Raw genomic sequence first — 19,171 nt, forward strand, 5'->3', positions numbered from 1 at the left:
GGGATGTTCATTCCGTTTTTCTGTTCATTCTGCACAGAAAAAAAGGATGAGTTCTTGCCCAGGCTGTGGCTTATATGGTTTGTGGTACCCCTCCCACAGTCTGAATCTTGATCCCCAGATTGTATTACACCACTTCCTGGGGTTTCCTTTCTTAAACAGAGGTGAAGCAAGTTCTGGAAGGTGTTTGCTGTGTCTCTGGTATGGTTTTAGTAACAGGGAAACTCTACCATGATCCAGTGAGTGAACTGGATCACCAGTTCCAGGCTGTGGCAGGAGAACTGATCTCTTCAGCTGGGGGTTACTCAGACATCAACTAGTGCTCAGCTGTCAGAAGGAATGGTGGATGTGGCCTGAACTGGAAAATGAGTTTTGGGCAGAGTGCAGTGGTAATGAAGGATGGAAACTGCTCCAAGCAGCTTGGTTTCGATGGATTGGACACGGGATTTAATGGCCAGCATTAGCTGCAAGCTCTCCAGGAACTGTGGGCCAGAGAGGTGTTTGAAGCACTAGCCAGCAGCAAGGAGCATTCCGGGGACTTCTGCTCTCACTGAGGGAATGCTATGACTTGCACAATGAGATAATTTACACCAAAATTTGGATAAAACCTTGGCATTTTTAAATGGCTTGCAAGTATAAATGCAAATGAAAGCACATTAAAAGCTAACCTTGGAAAAGAGGGAATAAGGGCAATAGCTGTGCAATATTTAATCTCCAGAGGAGGAAAAGAACCAGTAGAAGCTAGAAAATAAAAAGTACAAAAATGAAGCCAGTGGGAACAAAGCCTGTAAGTGACAAAGCTGAAAACATGAGCAGCTTTTTTTAGAATGTCTTTTGTTTTTGATATAATTGAACATGGCAGTTGTCCATTACTGACTGCAGATAGCAGAATTGTTTGTAATGAGAGGAGGGGAAATGTTCTGTAAATATTTATTCTGTGTTGGTGCTAGTGTCATATGGGGATGGTGTACTTCCTAGGCAAACAGTAAAGAAGGGTTTTAAATGGCACCTCTTGGGGCAAAGACTTTTTTGATCACTCCTCAATAAATGGTGTTTGTCATCCTGTGAAAGCCACCTGGAGGCATCTGTGGGTTGATCTCTGTCAGACTCTGGACTGATTTGGGAAAACCTACAAGGCTGGAAAAGAGCCAGCTCTGTCCTGGTCCTTAATGATGTCAAGAAGGCTGCCCCAACAGTCCAGATGTGAAATACTGCAACAGCGGAGAAATAAATTTCTTCTCGCTAAAACAAGCAAGAAATCCAGGTCAACAAAATAAAATCAGTTTGAGGGGAAGTAGTCAAAAAAATATGTCAAAAATTACTTAAATTTTTTTTTTTAAGATTCTTGTTAATAGTTACCTGGGTCCTGTAGTGGTAATGGGATCTGAGAAGTTTACTTCTCCTAGAATTGAAGAGCTTAAAGCAGGCATATTCTCAGTTGAAGTAATCATGAACTCCGTTACAGAACTGGCTAGCTTGCAGATTTCCTGGAACAGCTGTCAGTGCAACATAAACACTTTCTAAAATGGTGCTGGAGAAATTGCCCTTTTAGAGTGATTGGAAATATCCTAGTTGATGAGTGAAGTCAAGTCTGAGTTTCAGGAGGCTGAAGCCATAGAGCGTGACAAGAGGGAAGAATTTTGCAGCCTTGTTAAGCCCATTTATTAATAATAATTGGTCATGCACACAAAGGACCAATTTATCTTTCCCAGTTTGATTGCCCCATCTGTGGGCATCATCCCTGAGAGTAGCTGGGCAAATGTGCTGACGAGGATGTTCAGCAAAGTATTCCCCTTTCCAAGGAGCAGACGTGCTCCCCAGGCTCCCATCCCTCAGGCTCTGCCACGTCCCCTGCATGATGTGCATGGAAACCATCCCAGCCACAATGGTCACCTTCCACCAGTGGGACCACCTTCCTCTCCTGCTTTTGAATGAACTCACACCACAGCTCAGCAACACCCAGCCTTTCTTTAAGCACTTCTAAGGTATTACTTACCTAACCACCACTCAGAGACGTGTGGTGGACACTCTCTCACCATCATGTATATTCAATTCCAATGTTGCCCAAATTGGTCCAGAGGTCTCAGGCTGGCAGTGGAAGACATTCCCAAGAAACAGTTTGCTCATACAGACTGAAGATAAGCCCATCTCCTCCCAGACCTGGCTTGAAAATCTCTGGGTTGTTCTGCTTCTTTTAATCAACCACAGCTCTACTTTCTCCCTGCCAATGTGAAGGCATTGAAAGCCTGAGGAGCAACATTTGCTCTAAAGATCTGGGAGTAGGCAAGGAAGACTGCAGCACTGAAAGAGTTAAAGACTAATAGCAGGAAATTAAATGTCCTACCTTTCTTTCCAAAGACAACTAAAGGAAGTTTCTCCAACTCTGCTTCCTATTAGTTACAGTATCAAAAGAAATATAGCTGTTCTTATCCAATAAAATGAATTTCATTTATAAAAATAGTCAAACATCTTGATTAATTTATGCTAATTTATGTTTATTTTTCTGAATACATAAAGGAAACTAGGAGCGTTAGTTTTTAAAAAGCACATTCATGTCCAAGGCTTAAGGACAGGCAAAGCTGTGACAAACACTAAGCTCCTACATCTTGGTGTGAAAGAAACGTTCAGCAAGGTGTCCACTTCGGTCTGTTTTTGCAGGTGTGCAATTTAATTTCAGTGGGCTGTGTCACTGCCATTGAAGAAACAACTCATTCAAAACTGAAACCCCATCTGGGAGTAGGGAAGGAATTATTTTTTACACGTTGACAACAAGCAAGAGAAAGAAGTGTGAGTCCCTGAGATTTCCTCGTTCCAAAAGCCTGAATGATGCAGTCACTGGAAGAATCATTTATTCACCACAGAAAGATCGAGGAGAGAAGAAGCCTCTCTGGAGCTTTGTAGTCCAAGCCTCTGCTCGCATTAGGGAAAAAATTGTGGTTGGGTCAGGTTGTTCTTGCATGAAACAAACCTGCCTAAAAAGACTACAGCAGTTTGTTCAAGCAGGCTTTTATGTATCCACTCCATTTTAGTTTGCATCAATAATTCAAGAAAACAATTTTTAAATGCTGTTTTTGCAATCAATTAAATATTCCATTTTCTAAATGTCAAGTAAAAAAATGCTTCATTCACAGTTTCCTAACAAAATAAAATGTAAATTAAGTATTTGAATTAATGCACGTTATAACTGTGCGGTGCTTGTACAAATGTGAATAGATTACCATATCTACCAGGTTTAAAAGAGTGCCAATTTTAATGTAAAGTCTATATTTATCAGTATATTCGCATAGCTATTGGCCAATGACAGTAAACCCACTGAAATAAAGTACAAAAGCAGAATGAAGATGCTTTAACCTGTGAATAAAGTCAGCAATTCAGAGAATTTTGGTTTGAATCTGAACACTCCTAGGTGCTTTTGTCTGTGGAGATGGGCATCTGTGCCCTGCTCTGCTTGGGCTGGTACCTACAGCCCTTCCCATGGGGTGAAGGTGTCCAGCACTGGGATCTTGGAGTAGTGTTTGGAAGAGTTAGTGCTGAACTGGAAGGGGATCTTTGCTTGTCTGCTGTGTGATGACTCTGTGCCTTCCTGGCAGAGCTGTCCCCTCTGCTGAGAGGCTCCTCTGGACTGTCCAACTCCTTGTGTGAACAAAGCAAGTATCCCCCTTCTATACCCACTCCTTTAGGTGTGTGTTTTACTAAATGGAGCTATCACACCTTCCTTTGGGGCACTGTGAGGAATGCACAACCTGCTGAGTCTCAGGGGCTCTGTCAACCCTTTCCTGAGACCACCCCAACATCTACAGGAGCTCATCTACATCTACTCATGGCCTCCTCCCTAAGCGACCTGCTGTTTAACTTCTGGCAACACACATACAGGTGGGTTTGGAAGCATCTCTGCTTACATTTCAAATTATTTAAGACACATGCTTTCTGGGGATGCTGCTTGACAAGCCACCGAAAGTCACACTTAATCTTTGTGGCCTCCATCTTTATGGGGTTTTGAGCTGACCTGAGACATCCTCTCCCTGCCCCAAACCCCCCAGTTCACCTCACTGTGCTGACACAGGGTCTGTGAGCCACAGTCTTTGAGGTTCCAAGAGGTTTTCGGTCATTGCTGCTGCCGGTGGTGTTTGTGGTGGAACATGCAGCATGGAAAATGCTGAGAAATAGCTGAAGTATTTGAGACAAGAAGGAAGAGGAGCCCATCTGCTGAAGGGTAGTCCCTCACAAACTAGACAGGCTCTTACAAAGCTCTGGGTTGACATGCAATTGGATAACAACATGGAAAACATCACTCCAGTGAGTTCTTGTCCCGCTGTTACACCTCCCTGCTGCTGGCTCAGGCACTCTGTAGGCCTGGGGGTTACAGCTGTGTCCCTCAGCCCGCCGGGTCCCAGCTGGCACAGGAACACTGGCTGCAGGAAACTCTGTGTTTGTGGCAGCCCTGAAAACAAGGGTGCAAATCTGCTTCACTGCAAAAATTACACGGCTTCTAATGCGTCATCGAGGGTACAGCCTTAAAGGCGCCAAGCGAACCCTCAGAAATCAGAAAATACTGGAATTAACATCACCCCCGTGCTCCGCATTGCTGACAACTATAATTGCTTGATGCAGCAGTAGGGAGTAGACTTCCCCCAGCCTGCAGCATTGATGCATCGTGTACAAGTTACTGTTCCTCCCCTCCTCTTCCCTCCCCCAGAGATGACTTTGGTTTTGCAGAGACTTGAAATGCAGGTGCCCCACAGCCAGCTGGCACACACCTCATCAAACAGCACAGCAGTGCCTCCTGCTCTCGCAGCCTCCCAACCCTGCTGGGTGCCTGCCAGAGACTCACTGCCTTCTGTAGAGTCCACTAGCGGGCTGTGAGTTTTCTGAAGGATCCTGACAACCTGAACCAAGTCCACGATGTGCCACAGTGCACGAGAAGTGCTGAGTAGCCAACATGTCCCACATCCATAACCACCTTTCCAAATAAACGGTAGCTCCCCACAGGCACTGCTACCAGAGCACCAACCAAGGGGGACTCGTGTGACAGGTCCCCCTTCTTTTGCATTCCTTCTGGTTTCCTGTTCTCACTTGCCATAAATCTCCTGCTGACACATGAAGACACAGGCGGTGTAACCAGCACCGGCCAGAGATCAATAACACTGTGTGGCATAGCCCAGAGAAGTTGTGGGTGCCCCATCCCTGGCAGTGTTCAAGCCCAGGTTAGATGGGGCCCTGGTGAACCTGGTTAGTAGAAGGTGTCCCTGTCCACAGCAGGGGGCTTGGAATTGGATGATCTTTGAGGTCTCTTCCAACCCATGCCATTCTTTGATTCTGTGATTCCATGATTCTGTGACATGCCACATCAGTGTGCTTTCCTTAGGCCCACGCTGCCATCAGCCAGCAAGGTCAGCATTAAACTTCTCTGGGAAGCTGCTCAATCCGGGTGACAGAGCTCAGCCTTGGCTCTTTCGTTGCAGAGAAGTAAGGTGATTAACAGAGCTAGGGAGCTGAAGGCCCTGCAATTGTCCAAAATCCACTAATAAGCAATATGTCTCAAGCTATGCAATGGAAGACTAGAAAAATATGCAAGCTCCAGCAGTGCTGCCTGTTTTAATATGAGTAGCAAGAGCTAGCTGGAAAAAACTCTCCTGATCATTGTTTTTCTAAAGAGCTGCAAAAACTTCCGAAATTCAGTGCTGTTTCTAAATGGTCAGTGCAAAAACACCACAAATGGTTAGGCTTCACACTTTTCAGACACGCTGCTTTCCAACAAGACATCTTAGAGCAAACTACAGCCCGTCTCCCGCCCGGCAGAGCCATGCGCTGTCACCAGGCACCTTTGTAACACACGGCGTGGCTGGAGCGAGTTGAGCCTTCACCTTGACTGGCCACAGGGCACTGGCAGGAGCCGTGTCCGCCTCGCAGCCGGGGCATCCTCGGGGCGCTCTGCAGCCGCTCCACACAGCGGAGCCGCCGGGATCCCCAGGATCTGCGGCAGAAGCAGAATCCTGCCGCGCGGTTGGAAACTTCTGCAGCTCCGCCTCGGTTCCGGCGGGCTCCGCAGAGCCGGGTGCTGCTGTGCCAGCCGGACTCCTGCCTATCCCTGCACTTCCCGGAGCTGCTGTGCCAAGCGTTTTCCTGCCAGCCTGCCAGCTGCTCGCCCGGGCTGGTGGTGCCTTTGTTTCCCTCTGGCACCAGAAGGTGCCCGGCTGCGGGGACACCGTGCTGGCTGCGCCCGAGGGTCGCTGTGTCCGTGCCCTGCCCTTCAGCTGTCTCCGCAGTAAGAAATGGCCATGGGTGTGGGTGTCCCTCAGAGCCAGTCCTTACGGCTCTGGGCACTTCTGCTCTGGTGGTCCCTAAACCCTTTTTTGCCGGCAGCAGTCTTCCTGCGTTTTCCTGGGAAGGCTTGACTGTGCAGAGAGGTGCCAGCGGCAGAGGAAGACCCGCTGGTGCTCCCTGGACTCCCCGGGAGTTCAGAAAGTGGTGTGTCTGCCTGGGAGAGGTCCAGCCAGCTCCCCAGCACATCCTGAAGCCAGCTGGTGCTGGGACATTCCTGGTAGGGCATGAGGTGCTTCCGAACCCCCTGCAGATGGAACAGAAGTGTTTCCCCCACGTGAAACAATTTGGGGTTTAAGACACTTACTTAAGACACAAAGGTACCACTTTTGGGGTACCCTCAGCGTCAGGTTAGCCTGGCCAGGCCTCAAATGCTGCTGCGGGTGGTCCCTCCCACCAGAGGGAGAAACTCCCAGTTTGGCCGTCCCCATGACACGACACCCTGTCCCCATGAGCCTGGCGTGTCCCCTGCCTGTGAGTGCCCTCAGCCCCGGCGGCTCCGGCTGCCCCTCCCCAGCTCCATCGTGACACCGCTGCCGGGTCCTGCCCGCGGGTTCTGCCATGGCCAGGGAATGGTTCCACGGTTGCCAAGGGCAGAACCCGGGCGCTCCCACTCCCTGCATCTGCCCTGCTCGGCGTGTGAGTGACTGCCCCCTGGCCACCGAGCAGCTCCAGGATGCTGAAGCCTGTGGCAGACACATCGTGGCTCCTCTGGCTACTGAGTAAGTGACTTCCCTTGCAGGGCCACCTCAGAGCCTGGGGTCGCACCCCCGTCTCTCACAAGACCCCCCAGTTGGCCCACAGGCCATGTCAGCCTCAGCTCTGCCGGCCCCTGGGCAGCTGGAGGCTCCTGACTTACCGTGGGGGACAGAGGATGGTGCGGAGGCAGCAGGAGAGGGGCCCAGCTGGAGGCAAGGGGAGGGAGGAGATGGAGGGGTGACCCCCTGGACAGGGATGTGCCCATAGAATGGTGCAGGCGGCAGGGGAGCCACCACCATTGTGGGTGCCTCTGGAGGCTGAAACTTTTGAGGGGAAAAATTAAAAAAAGTACATCAACACCTCCCCGCACCCCCTCAAAAAAACCCCAAACACAAAAAAATACCCCACAAAAAGCCCTCAACCTCCCCCCGCAAAACCACATACACACACACTAAAACAACAAAACCAAAATCAAAACCCTTACCCCCAGTCCAAACCAAGCTCACAATAAAATCCGACTTAAAAAGTTTCGGGTTTTCCTTCTTTGTATTCTTTCCCCCCACCCTTTTGCCTGGTTTCCCCAGCACCCTGCAGGCAGGGGTGATGGAGGGAGACTTCAGGCCAGCATCTGATGCTTGTCCCAGCACTCTGCTCTGTGCCAGCAGACAGAAGCAGGCCAACCTGCCAGCTGCTCCTGCATTTCTCCCCCCGCTTGTCGCTGTCGAGGGCAGCCCAGCCCAGCCGCCTCCTTGTCCCCTAGGTGTGCTGACCCTGCCGGCGGCCGCCCTGGCCCCGCCGCTGCCGCCCATCCCGGGCAGCCCGCTGTCGGACAGGGAGTACCAGCACTTCTTCGCCAGGCTGCGCCCGCCCTGGCAGGCAAACATGTTCTGCCTGCTGCGCCAGGCCTACGGCTGCCTCAGCCCCACCGTCCTGCACATGGACCAGGACGAGAACCACGGAGAAATCCCCAAAGGTAAGGGCATCGCCCACCCCCGGGCTCAGAGGAGCGCGTGGACCCCGCTGGAGCAGCGTGGCTGTTTCTCTGCCCCAAAATGCCACAAGATTGTGGGAATGGGATGGGTTGGTTTGGGCTCTATAGCCCAAGGAGCGGCTTGGAGCAGACACTGGCAGAAGTAGAGCACACTGGCTTTTGTGGCCTCTCTGAGCATCCCTTTGAGCGCTGCACCACTTTCCTGGAGAAAAAAACAAAAACACCTTTTCCCAAAGGCCGGCCCTAACCTCCTAAGCAGGAGTTCACATGGTTTTTCCCTCGCTCCATGTGTTGTCTGCCACCAGCAAAAAGGGTTTGTCCTCTTGTAGGTTTCCTTCAAACCCTTGTGGCCTTCTGTGACTCCTCCTCTGTACCCAGCTGAGCAAGGACAGCTGTCCCAGCCTCTCTTTACAGGTCATGGGGCTGAAAGCCACTCAGTGGCCCTTCCTTTCTCCACATCTCTGTTGGTGGGGTGGCAGGAGGAAAAACTGGCCAGAGTTTTCTCAAGCTCAGTGTAGCTCCTCATCTCTTACCAGCTCCTTCCAACTTCACCTGAGGGTTAATGCAAAATCTTGGCTCATGGGCTCTCGTAGGTCTTTAAGAAAACTTGAGATGATAAGCTGCCTTTTTAAGTGTTTAACATTTCAGGAGCCAAGAAACATCCCAGTTCAGAAAGCACCATAGCAACAGCACCCTTCAGATCTCTGCAGTCATATTTTCCCTGCACCCCTGCATCAGAGAATTTAAGTGGTATAATTATATCTGTGCAGCTGAAAAACTTGGGACTACTTCTGTTGTATTTTTCTTCAGAGGAAAAAAAATAGGAGCAATTTTCTCATAAAAAATATGTCTTTATATTTAGATATGAACGTCAATGAGCTGAATGATCAGCCAACTGTGCTTATTTGGACTGCAGCTTGAGGGCAACTATTTCTTGCTGGTTTCTGCAGCTGTGTTGGGGGAACGAGTCCCACCCACATCACCAGACCCAGGGATGGGTCCTGTGCTCCTCATTCACTTTTGGGCACCTGCAATCCACCATGCCATGGTGCTTTGTCTGTCCCACGGTCTGTCCCTGGTTTCTCTCCTCGTGGTGCCCAATTGCCCAGCACTGCTCTTTGCCATGTCCAGCCACATTCCCACTGCTGCTGCCTTCAGAGACTCAGTTGTCAAGAACAGAAGCATCTGGAAATGCCAGATGGGACAGTTCTGCAGGTTGCCCTCTTTACCTCCCATCCTTCAGCCTAGCACACCTATCCCGCAGAATTTATTCCCCTCTGTGTTACCTTTTTTCCATTTTGGGGGCTATCCTGGCACGTTTCAGCCAGGGTGAGAGGTGAAACAGCTGTGGCAGAGTGTGCTCCCTCTCGTGTTTAGCCTCTGCTGTCCTGAGAGGGCTGTGGCAGTGCTGTCTACATACAGATATCCACGAGCATTAATTCTGCCCATTCAGGTGTGGTGCTGAGGAAGACAGTCACATTGTGCTTTAAACAAAGGACAGTGTGAGGATCTGGAGTGCTCCCTACAGTACCTCGTGCTTTAAACAAGAGATGGGGTGGAGTTCTGGAGTTTTCCCTGCAAACTGGGTGTTTTTCTGGGCTGGCATCCTGGTGGATATCTGAAATTCTACTTTTGATGGCGCAGCTGTTTGCTCAGCACAAGAAGTGAGTACAGGATAAAGGATGGTGCATGAACAACATCAGGAGAGCAGTGCAATTTCCCTGCTAATGCCCTCCCTCTCAGCCAGCACTTCCCCTGTTCTCATGGGGCTGGCTGTTCCAGCCAGGCCGTGCACTCCTAGAGCAGAGGGAGCACAAGATCACCCAATTCTTCAGGCTTTTCTGCTCTCCTGCATGCCCTTGGCTTTCCTGCAACGCCAGTGTGTTGGCAATGCTAGTCAAGACTGCAGTGTATGTGTGTACAGGCACAGGCTTTGCCAGCAGCATCCTGGCCTTGTGGACCCTCCTCCATCCCCTGCAAGGCTGAAATCAACGTCAAATTTTAGTACCCTGAAGAATTTGTCTCCTCTGGAGCCATCTGCCTGGAGAAGCTGTGGCAGCCCCATCCCTGACCTAGCAAGACCAGGCTGGATGGGTCTTTGAAAAGTCTGGTGCAGTGGAAGGAATCCCTGCACGTGGCAGGGGATTTGGAACTTGATAAGCTATAAGGACCCTTCCAAACCAAGCCATTCTCTGATTCTCTAGTGCTCCCAGGCCTGGTCTGGTCATCTTTTTAATCTATTACATTACAACTTGCCTTCTTTCTCTTTTTTAAATCCAGCAAGGACTAATAACAGAAGTATCAGATCCTGGAAACAAGAAGTTTGTGTCTCTGTCATAGGGAAGATAACAGTGTGCAAAAGGGCAGAGGACGAAGTGAAGCCCTCAGGGGGCAGAAGGGAAAAGGGATGTGGTGCCTGGAATTGGGAGTTCTAGCACCCAAGGCTGTGATCTCTGCCTGGGGGTACACAGGACTTTCCCTGCATCCACCAGCTGCCACCTGAGAGGGTCCCCATCTCCTGGTGCACCCAGGCCTGCCTCCACCCCACATCTCTATCCCTAGGGCCGGTCTGCTCTGAATTTCCAGAGGTGGTGCAGTTCCAGACCTTCTGCCAGTTTGCCCATTATCGCTGCCTCAAACGGGAGTTCTTCATCAAGGTGAGGAGTGGGATGTGGGACGGGTGGGGGGAGCATCTCTTGGGAAATGGAAGGGTGAGGAGGAAGGGAAAATAACATAGTGAGAGTCGTGTTTCTCCCTCTCTCCTCCACACAGCGAGTCCCATGTTTGAGTTGGGCTCTAACAAACCCTTTCCCAATGGAGCCATCCAGCACTGCCAACTCCTCAGCCATGGCCAGAGGCTCCCCTGTCACACAAGGTATGGCTGCACCAAGCTGTGCTGGGTACCCTTGCTCACCTGCTGGTCTCCTGTAGCTGCTCTCCACCCCTGCAGCTTTCTGTCTGGCCTCCAAAAGCCGCCCTCGGCCACTCCATCCCTGTGTCCCACCACTGAGAAGCAGGCTTTTCTGTCACCTGCTAGTGCCCTGTTGCAGGGCAATGTGGAAGACCTTCTCAAGTTCTCTCATGCACTGCTAGGTCAGAATCCATGGCCGACAAAACACCCCACAGCCACGCCAAAAGTGTCCGCACCCTGGCAGAAGAGCAGTACTACGCACCCAACATCTCTCTGGGCTGCCACCTCACCTCTCAGGGTGGAATCCCCTGAGGACCAAAGCCTGAGGAAAAGCATCTGGCATCTGATCCATTCGGCTCTCTCCTTGGATGCATCCTTGGAGAGCAAGGACTCCTCTTGGAACTTCAGCTCGGGCCCAGGACACACATCAGAGCAGAAAATTCCCCCCCGAGGAAGGTGAGGAGAAATCTGCTCTTTCTGGGTACCACACACCACCTGTGCAGGGCTGTCCTTGTGCACACTGGACAGCAGCCCCAGGGCATCCGTGTCCCTGCTCGGAGCAGGTGGTGAGTGTGGGCATTCCTGCTCTGGAGCAAGCTGTCCCACCCAGAGCAGGAATGTACCTGGGGAGCCCCCGGCACCTCTCATTCCAGCACAAAGTGAGCATGGAAAGGGTGATCCAGCACTGTCGGTGCCTGAAAATGGCACTGTACTTGCATCCTGAGCAAAGTAAGTTTAACCTGGGCCTGAGCTGCAGGCAGGGCTTTGTCCCATGCCTGTGTTTCCCCACACTGTGGCCATCTGCACTATGCAATCACCTCTGCACTCATCCTCCTCCAAACACACGTCCCACGAGTCTGGGCGACATGCAGAAATAGTGTCCTTGCAAACACAGGTCCTTGGGATTCGTCTTGCTGTGCTCCTTGCCTCTCAGTGTGCAGGGTGAAGAAGATGTTTCTTAAAGCAGCCTGACCTGAGGAACCCTCCCAGGAGTGCTCTGTCCTCACCCAAGGGGAGCAACAGCAGCCCTGGGCCAGGAAACAGCCGGGAGCACAAAGCTGTGCAGGGCCACTACTTCTCCTCAAGCACGTGCACCTCTCTGCACTCTGGATGTGTGCACAGCTCTTCCCAGGGTGTTTCTGGTTCCCCATTCTGGTTTTGGAGGAAGGATCACGGCAGTTCAGCATGGGGCGCTGCACCAGGCGAACTTGCTGCAACCCTTTCACACACCCTCCTCAGTTAATCTGGCCTACGGATGTGTTAGGAGCTCGTGGAGCATGTTGAGCTCTTCTCAGATGCCAGGATCTGTTTGCCTCTGTCCTCAGGTAGCTGGGGCTGGTGGCAGAGAAAAGACTTGCAAAGGGATATTATGTTTTCACTCAATTTTACTTTTTGATCCTTTAGTACCTTGTGGCTGAGGACCATTTGCTTTGACTGACATGCAAATATTATTTTGCTTACCAAGAGAAGAAAAAAAAAAATTGGTGTCTAGATGCGGTTTTCATGGAGAAGTCATTTTGGTTTCGCTCTCCTGCTGGCCAATGATGTTCCTGTAAGCACACAGATTTTGTGCCTGATTGCACATCTGTGGTTTCTCTTGAACACGCTGTATACCACTGCCACAGTGCAGCCAGAGATTCCACTTCTGCATGTAAGGATGAATTGCATCATGTTGTTAAAGCCATAACTGTCTTCTTGCAAGAGCCTCTAACATATGTCATCCTCCTTCCTAATATTGTGGGAGGCTTTCACTGCCTGCAAAAACTTTTCCTGGTGTATGTGCTCTCAGGCAAAATGGTGTTTCATTGAGGATTTCGTTTTCCCTGCCTCTGAAACTGAGCCTTGCTGTGATTGAGTTCTATTGGGATTACTGGGGGACTGCTGTGATTGCAGATGACACTCGCTATTCTGCTGCAGAGTTTCTCAAAGACACTAATGCTGACTGTGTGTCTGTAACTGGCAGCCGAGCCCCATCAATCATGCTAAGCAAAGCTTAAACCCCACTGAGGATAAAAAGGCGAGATAGACCGCGCCTGTCGGCTTTGCCGCTCGCCACATCCCGCCTCCTCTCAGAGGGACTTCAAAGCATGACCTAAAAAAGGGGCAAAACGCCTGGAGGCATTTCCATTCCAGCAGGAGGAGCAGTGCTGGGTGGGACTGGTCGCTGTGCACAGGTGCCATTCAGCATCTGGTTTAACACAAGGTGGGCAGGGCTGTGATGGGCACGGATCCCACAGCTGCCTGTCTTCCCTAGGGTCTTACGTCCAGCAGGACATCCATCCTTATTATTCACCCCTTGTGGCTTGTGGCAGCTGCTCTGGCAGCTATTCCAGCTTTCATAGTGCCTGATGAGGCCAGCTGTGATCTTTAGAGGGAGACAGGGCAAGGGTACTAATACAAGACGAATCTGCAGCACTTTTCTGTGGTGTCTCTGGTAGCGGTGAATCATTGGGCGGGAGGGGAAAATGACAATTATTGCACCTATTTTCTATTTTTAGTCCTTATTGTGCTCTCTGCCTTATTTCCCAGTATTTCTTCTCCTCAGAGTTAACCTCTAAACCATGATTCAATCTTGCAATAAGCTAAAGAGGGCTCTCTAGCCCTTACCTTATAAAGCCCGTGCAACTCTCTTCTTTTGCAGCAATTTCCAGTGTCCCTTTAAAACACCCCCAGGTTCCAGCTCTGTGTGCCCTACCCAGTGACAGCATTCAGCACTTGGGTGCGTGGAAGGACATCAGCCCCCATTCCCTGCTTTTCTGTTTGCACAAAGAATTGCATTTGCCCTTTTCCCCAGAGCTTCCCACCGTTGTGTCATTTGTCTGCTACAACCCCTACACCGCTTTCAGCATCATGGCTGTCCTGGATCCAGATCTTATTCTGCTGGGATCCACGTCTTATTCTGTTGGTATTCACATGTGGATGCTCACCTGTGGTTCACGTGAGCCCAGCTTCCCCAGCAAGGCTGCTCCAAGCCCTCTTAGGATCCCAGAATTGTTAGGGTTGGAGATGATTCTGTCCAACCCCTGCCAAGGAAGGGTCACGTACAGCGGGTGACACAGGAGCATGTCCAGGTAGGGTTTGATTGTCTTGAGAGAGACACTCCATGACCTCTCCAGGCAGCCTGTTCCAGTGCTCTGCCACCCTCAATGTAAAGAAGTTCTGCCTGATGTTGAGGTGGAACTTCATGTGTTTTGATTTATGGCCAGTGCTCCTCATCCCGTGGAATCACTGAAAAGAGTCTGACACTATCCCCTTGGCACCCACCCTTGAGATATTTATGTGCAGTGAGAGATACATACCCTCATAGTGACTCCTCCTCCTCCTGCTTTACCCCTCCAAACAGTCCTTGTGGTGATTATCTACTTCAGCCCCAGAGGCTTTCATTTATAGACCAGACCCTTCATTAAAAATAATATCCCCAGAAAAAAAAAAAAAAAACAGCCACCTGTTTTAGAATTATCATCACCCATAACCAGCCCGGGCATGCAGTCAAAGATCTTTTTTACTCTTTCTGAAGCTGTTAAGAGTGGCTTTTTCATAACTGGTTTTCATTTCCTGCAACAACCCTCCTAAATCTGAAGTTACCAAGTGCTGGAAAGCTGCTGTTCGCTCCTTATCTTCTTTTCTGCTCGCCTCAGGTGCTCACTGCACCTCAGCCAGCCAGTATCAGGAAGGTTCAGCAGCTGAAAGCTAATGGCCCAAATCCTTGTCATTACATGGCGGGAGGAGTGGATGCTGCTCACCAGCACTCTTCAGAGATACCACTGAATCAGGCTCTGTGTGTCCTACCACATCCTGAGATGCTGAAGTATGATAAGCTCTTACCTGAAGTTTTCTCTTTTGCCTTGGATTGATTACTGATCTCGGCCCACAGATTCTTCTTAATCCTGGGGGTTTATTTCACATTCCCTTTGGATCTTTGCCTCACAGTACCTGTTGGGCTTTTTCCAGGGCAGTGGTTAGGACAATAACATGCAGCGGTACTAAGCTGGGGAGGGATTTGCATTAGGAAATGGCTTTAGATAGACCCATCCCTTTCCCTGAAGCACGGTGAAACCTCTGTGCATCCACAAACAGCTCAGCAGCGTGTCAACGAGTGGAGAGAACCAGCAGCAGTGCTGTTATACTCACCCAGAGGTGGTAAATCAGCTCATAAATTTGCAGCTGTGAGGCCAGAAAGCCTCACAGCAGAGATGGAGAGCAGAGATAGAGGAGAAAGAGGATGTGACAGCACTGCAGAATTTTTTGGTAAACGTGTGCCAGTGGCACATCTCGGTTTTCTGTGAGGCTCCTCTCTTTTAACATCCAGGTCTAGGAATAGCCCTGATCCTGCACCCTGACCTTCCTGCTCAGCACAGGACATGAAGTCATGTCTGGTGAGCCCCAAAGAAAACAACAGTGCTATGTGGTTGAGCCGCTGACTCCTCTCCTAACAGAAGTTTGGGATATCTTTTTGAAGTCTCTGAACTGTGGAGGAAGCACCCATCAGCTGTCCCCATGCTCAACACCCTTGGTGTCAGGAAGATGCAGTTTGCTTCTGGTTTGAATGGACCTTGCCCCAGATTCCAGTCACCAAAAGTTGTTACTCTTCCACCTGCGGACAAGGAGAGCTTCCAGGTGAAGCCCTCCTTGGTAAAAGAGGGCTGAGTGACTGAGAGGGTACCCACTGGTGTCTTTGCTCAGCTGAGTGATGATTTGTAACTTCTACCTCTAAAAGTTTTCCACGCCTTAGGAAATCTCATCTTCATGACCTTCCTTCAGGTTCTCCACCTTTTTTTTTTTTTTTTTTTAGTGATAGTCTGAATGTCTCCAAGAAGTTTCATCTATTCTTAGGAAAGCTTGTCCATACATGTTAACCCATGCATGGATTTTAAGAGCATTTTAACATAAGCAGTTACTGATCTTCTTTAGACTCTGTCAGATCAAAGTTTGTTTACTTATCACTGGCTTTCTTTCCAGATACAAGAGGCAAATATCTAATGAGCATGTTTACCTCTTCTGCATCATTGATGATGATTGAAACCAACCATCCCTGTCTGCTAACAGTTCTGTACTGTGTTTACAAATTCCATTGCTCCTAAGAGATGCCAAATATTCTCATTGCTCTGATCCCATTGTCCTTAAATTTTCTACTCTTAGCTCTCCATGTCAGTTTAAATGAACAGTTAATTCATGGTCAACAAGTTTTTCCCCATTTCTGTCAAATACTTGGGAGGGAGGCTTAATATGTGGCCCAAACGGGGCTGCCTGACGCTCAACACTCAGTAGACATCTAACAAAAACCTCCTCACTGCGCACTCGGATGAAATTAGGCAGCAGCTGCTGGAGAGGCCCTGGGAAAGCTCTTCAAGCTGTGCTCCTCATCCAGTCCCTCTCACATGCCCCCAAATGCACAGCAACCCCCCTGCAGCCTCTGAGTCACACAGGCATGTACAGACCCTGCAGAGAGCTCCATTCCTCTGTGCAGTTTAGCCAAGAGTCCAAAGTTTCTTTGGGAAGGGATTTTTTGCTTTGTTTTGGGGTCGTTTTCAGTTTCTAACTAAAGATGCACCTCTTCAGTTTGTGACAAGGAATGAGGTGACTCCCTCCTTCCCTTTCCCTGTCAGCCTCCTAGCCCTGCAGAACGATGAGGCAGTGCTGGTCCTGTGCTACGCAGTGCTGGAGGGAAATTGCCTCTCATCGATGCTCACCATGGCCTGGAAGGAGATGGAAAAAAGAGTCTTTGGCTTTGGAGATTCGGTAAAGACACCAGTGTCCACTTCTAACCCTAACCCTGGCCCCCACTATGTGCAGGCCACCTCCTGAGAGAAGCTGACCTGGGGGACCAGGGAGGCAGGCTCCAAGGCAGGAATATGGGAACTCCTCAGCCTCCTCTTTTGGGAGGTTCTCAGTCTCCTTTTCCCCCTGACTCCCTGCTGGATCCACCCCAGGTGTGTGACAACCTTGGGCGGCGCCACGTGGACCTGTGCCCTGACTGTGCCTTCTGCTCACTGAAGAGGGAGCAGTGCCAGAACATCGAGACCCTGAACCGCATCCGCTGCGACTCAGGCGGCTTCTCCACCTACATCAACCCGCAGATCTCGGCCCAGCACGAGGATGAAGAGGACAAGGTACTGAGTGAGCTGTATGTCCTGCTGCTCACTCAGGAGGAGCCTGGACTGGGAGCTGGGGAAGGGCAGGAAGAAGCATGGCTCACTTTATCCCACCCCTTTGCAGTCCAGGTCCTCAGAGAGCCCGGAGGACTATGACATGGACTTTTTGAGAGGGATGAGGTTGGAGTACTGGTGCAGCCGGATGGCCATCTATGGCTGTAAGGACCCTGCTGTATCCTTCTGGCTAAAGGCAGACTATGACGCCTTCCAAGATGGGGATGGCTCGGGAAAGGTGGGTGACCATCAGTGGATGTTCCCATCCCTCCTTCTCCTCTTCTTTCTCTGACCTTCGTTCCCTTGTCACCAGATCTGTGACTCGAGCGGAGTTCAGCATCCCAACTATTGCATGTTCAAGAGCTACCAGTGCCTCCTGAAAAGCATCTACAATGAGAGGGTGAGAAGCAGCTATGCTGCCTTTTGCATAGCCTGCTCTTCCATGGCTGGCACCTCAACATCCAGCCCCAAGTCCCTGCTGGACTCACTAGTGCGCTGCTTTACCTTCTAGGAGGACAGAATTGGGGCTGTTTGGGGGAGGTGGGGGGACGAATAGTGTCCCCAGCACAACTGGGGTGTCATTGGTGGGTGGGATTTGCACGGACGATGTGAGGGGTGATATCCCTGTGTATCCCTGAAGAACAGGATCTCCCCCATCTGCTGGGAGCTTCTTAGGCAGTAACAAAACCCCAAATCACCAGCGCAGGGCAGAGGACTGGGCTGCATCCCAGCAAACAGACATTTCAGCTGTCAGTTCAGCTGGTCCTCCCCTCTTCCCCCTGGTGCTCCCATCATCCCAGCCTCCAGATGCCATCCATCATGGAGGTCTCTTTCCCTGGGGAAGGATGGGCAGTGGCAGTGCTCCTACTAGCCCAGGCTGTCCTTGCAGGTGACTCGTGTGGAATGCAAGAGTAACAAGTCCTACCGGGTGCTGAGTGCCAAGGAGGGAGATGAGGAGGTGCAGCTGTGGCATGAGAAGTTCCTCAGGCTCTCCAAGCAGCAATCAGAAAATGAATAAAGTTTGTAAAGACCTTCAAGATAGTCAAGGCCTTTGACCAAACACCACCATGCCTTCTAAAACCACATCACAAAGTGCCACATCTACTTGGTTTTTGAACACTTCCAGGGGTAGTGATTCCACCACTTCGCTGGGGAGCCTGTTCCAATGCCTGACCACACTTTCAGTGAAGATTTTTTTTTCCTAATATCCACCTGAACCTCCCCTGGCACAGCTTGGAGCCATTTCCTCTTGTCCTGTTGATGGTTGCCTGGGAGAAGAGACCAACTCCCACCTGGCTACAACCTCCTTTCAGGGAGTTGTAGATAGTGATCAGGGGTCCCCTGAACCTCCTTTTCTCCAGGCTAAACAACCCCACCTCCTTCACAGGCTTTGTTGCTCTTCCCTGGACATACTCCAGGACCTCAATGTCTTTCTTGCAGTGGAAGGCCCAGAACTGGACACAGCACTCGAGGTGTGGCCCCACCAGTGCTGACTACAGAGGAACAATCACTGCCCTGCTCCTGCTGGCCACACTATTCCTGATCCAGGCCAGGTGCCATTTGCCTTCTCAGCCCCCTGGGCACAGCTGCCTCATGTTCAGCTGCTGTCACCAGCACCCCCAGGTCCTTTTCCTCTGGGCAGCTTCCCAGCCACTCTGCCCCCAGCCTGTGGTGCTGCCTGGGTTTGTTCTGACTGAAAAGCAGGACCTGGCCCTTGGCCTTACTGAACCCCCCACAACTGACCTCAGCCCATGGATCCAGCCTGTGCAGATCCCTCTGCAGAGCCTTCCTGCCCTCCAGCAGACCAATGCTCCCACCCAGCTCGGTGTCTCCTGACTGACAGTGCCCCAAATCCCCTCATCCAGATCACTGATAAGGTCTTAAACAGGGCTGGCCGCGGTACTGAGCCCTGGGGAACCCCAGTGGTGACCAGGTGGATGTGAGTCCTCCCACCACCACTGTCCGGGCACAGCCACACAGCTGGATTTTAACCCGGCCAAGAAAGCACTGTTCAGGCCATGGGCTGCCCGCTGCTCCAGGAGAAGGCTGTGGAAAGTGGTGTCAAAGCCTTTACTGAAGTCCAGGCAGACAACATGCACAGCCTTT

The 19,171-nt window shown here is 50.7% G+C and overlaps 1 protein-coding gene across 1 annotated transcript; it reads left to right on the forward strand.

Moving 5' to 3' along the window:
* Positions 1-7,620: 7,620 nt before the first annotated feature.
* On the forward strand, positions 7,621-18,083 carry ACRBP (acrosin binding protein). The gene is given in 11 exon segments (XM_066339045.1): positions 7,621-7,652; positions 7,654-7,717; positions 7,720-7,990; positions 10,571-10,665; positions 10,781-10,883; positions 11,102-11,375; positions 16,526-16,658; positions 16,850-17,029; positions 17,136-17,303; positions 17,379-17,465; positions 17,955-18,083. Coding segments are annotated over 11 exon segments (1,536 nt in total).
* Positions 18,084-19,171: the final 1,088 nt, after the last annotated feature.

The sequence above is a fragment of the Sylvia atricapilla genome, chromosome 2, assembly GCF_009819655.1.
Source record: "Sylvia atricapilla isolate bSylAtr1 chromosome 2, bSylAtr1.pri, whole genome shotgun sequence".
Lineage (NCBI taxonomy): Eukaryota > Metazoa > Chordata > Aves > Passeriformes > Sylviidae > Sylvia > Sylvia atricapilla.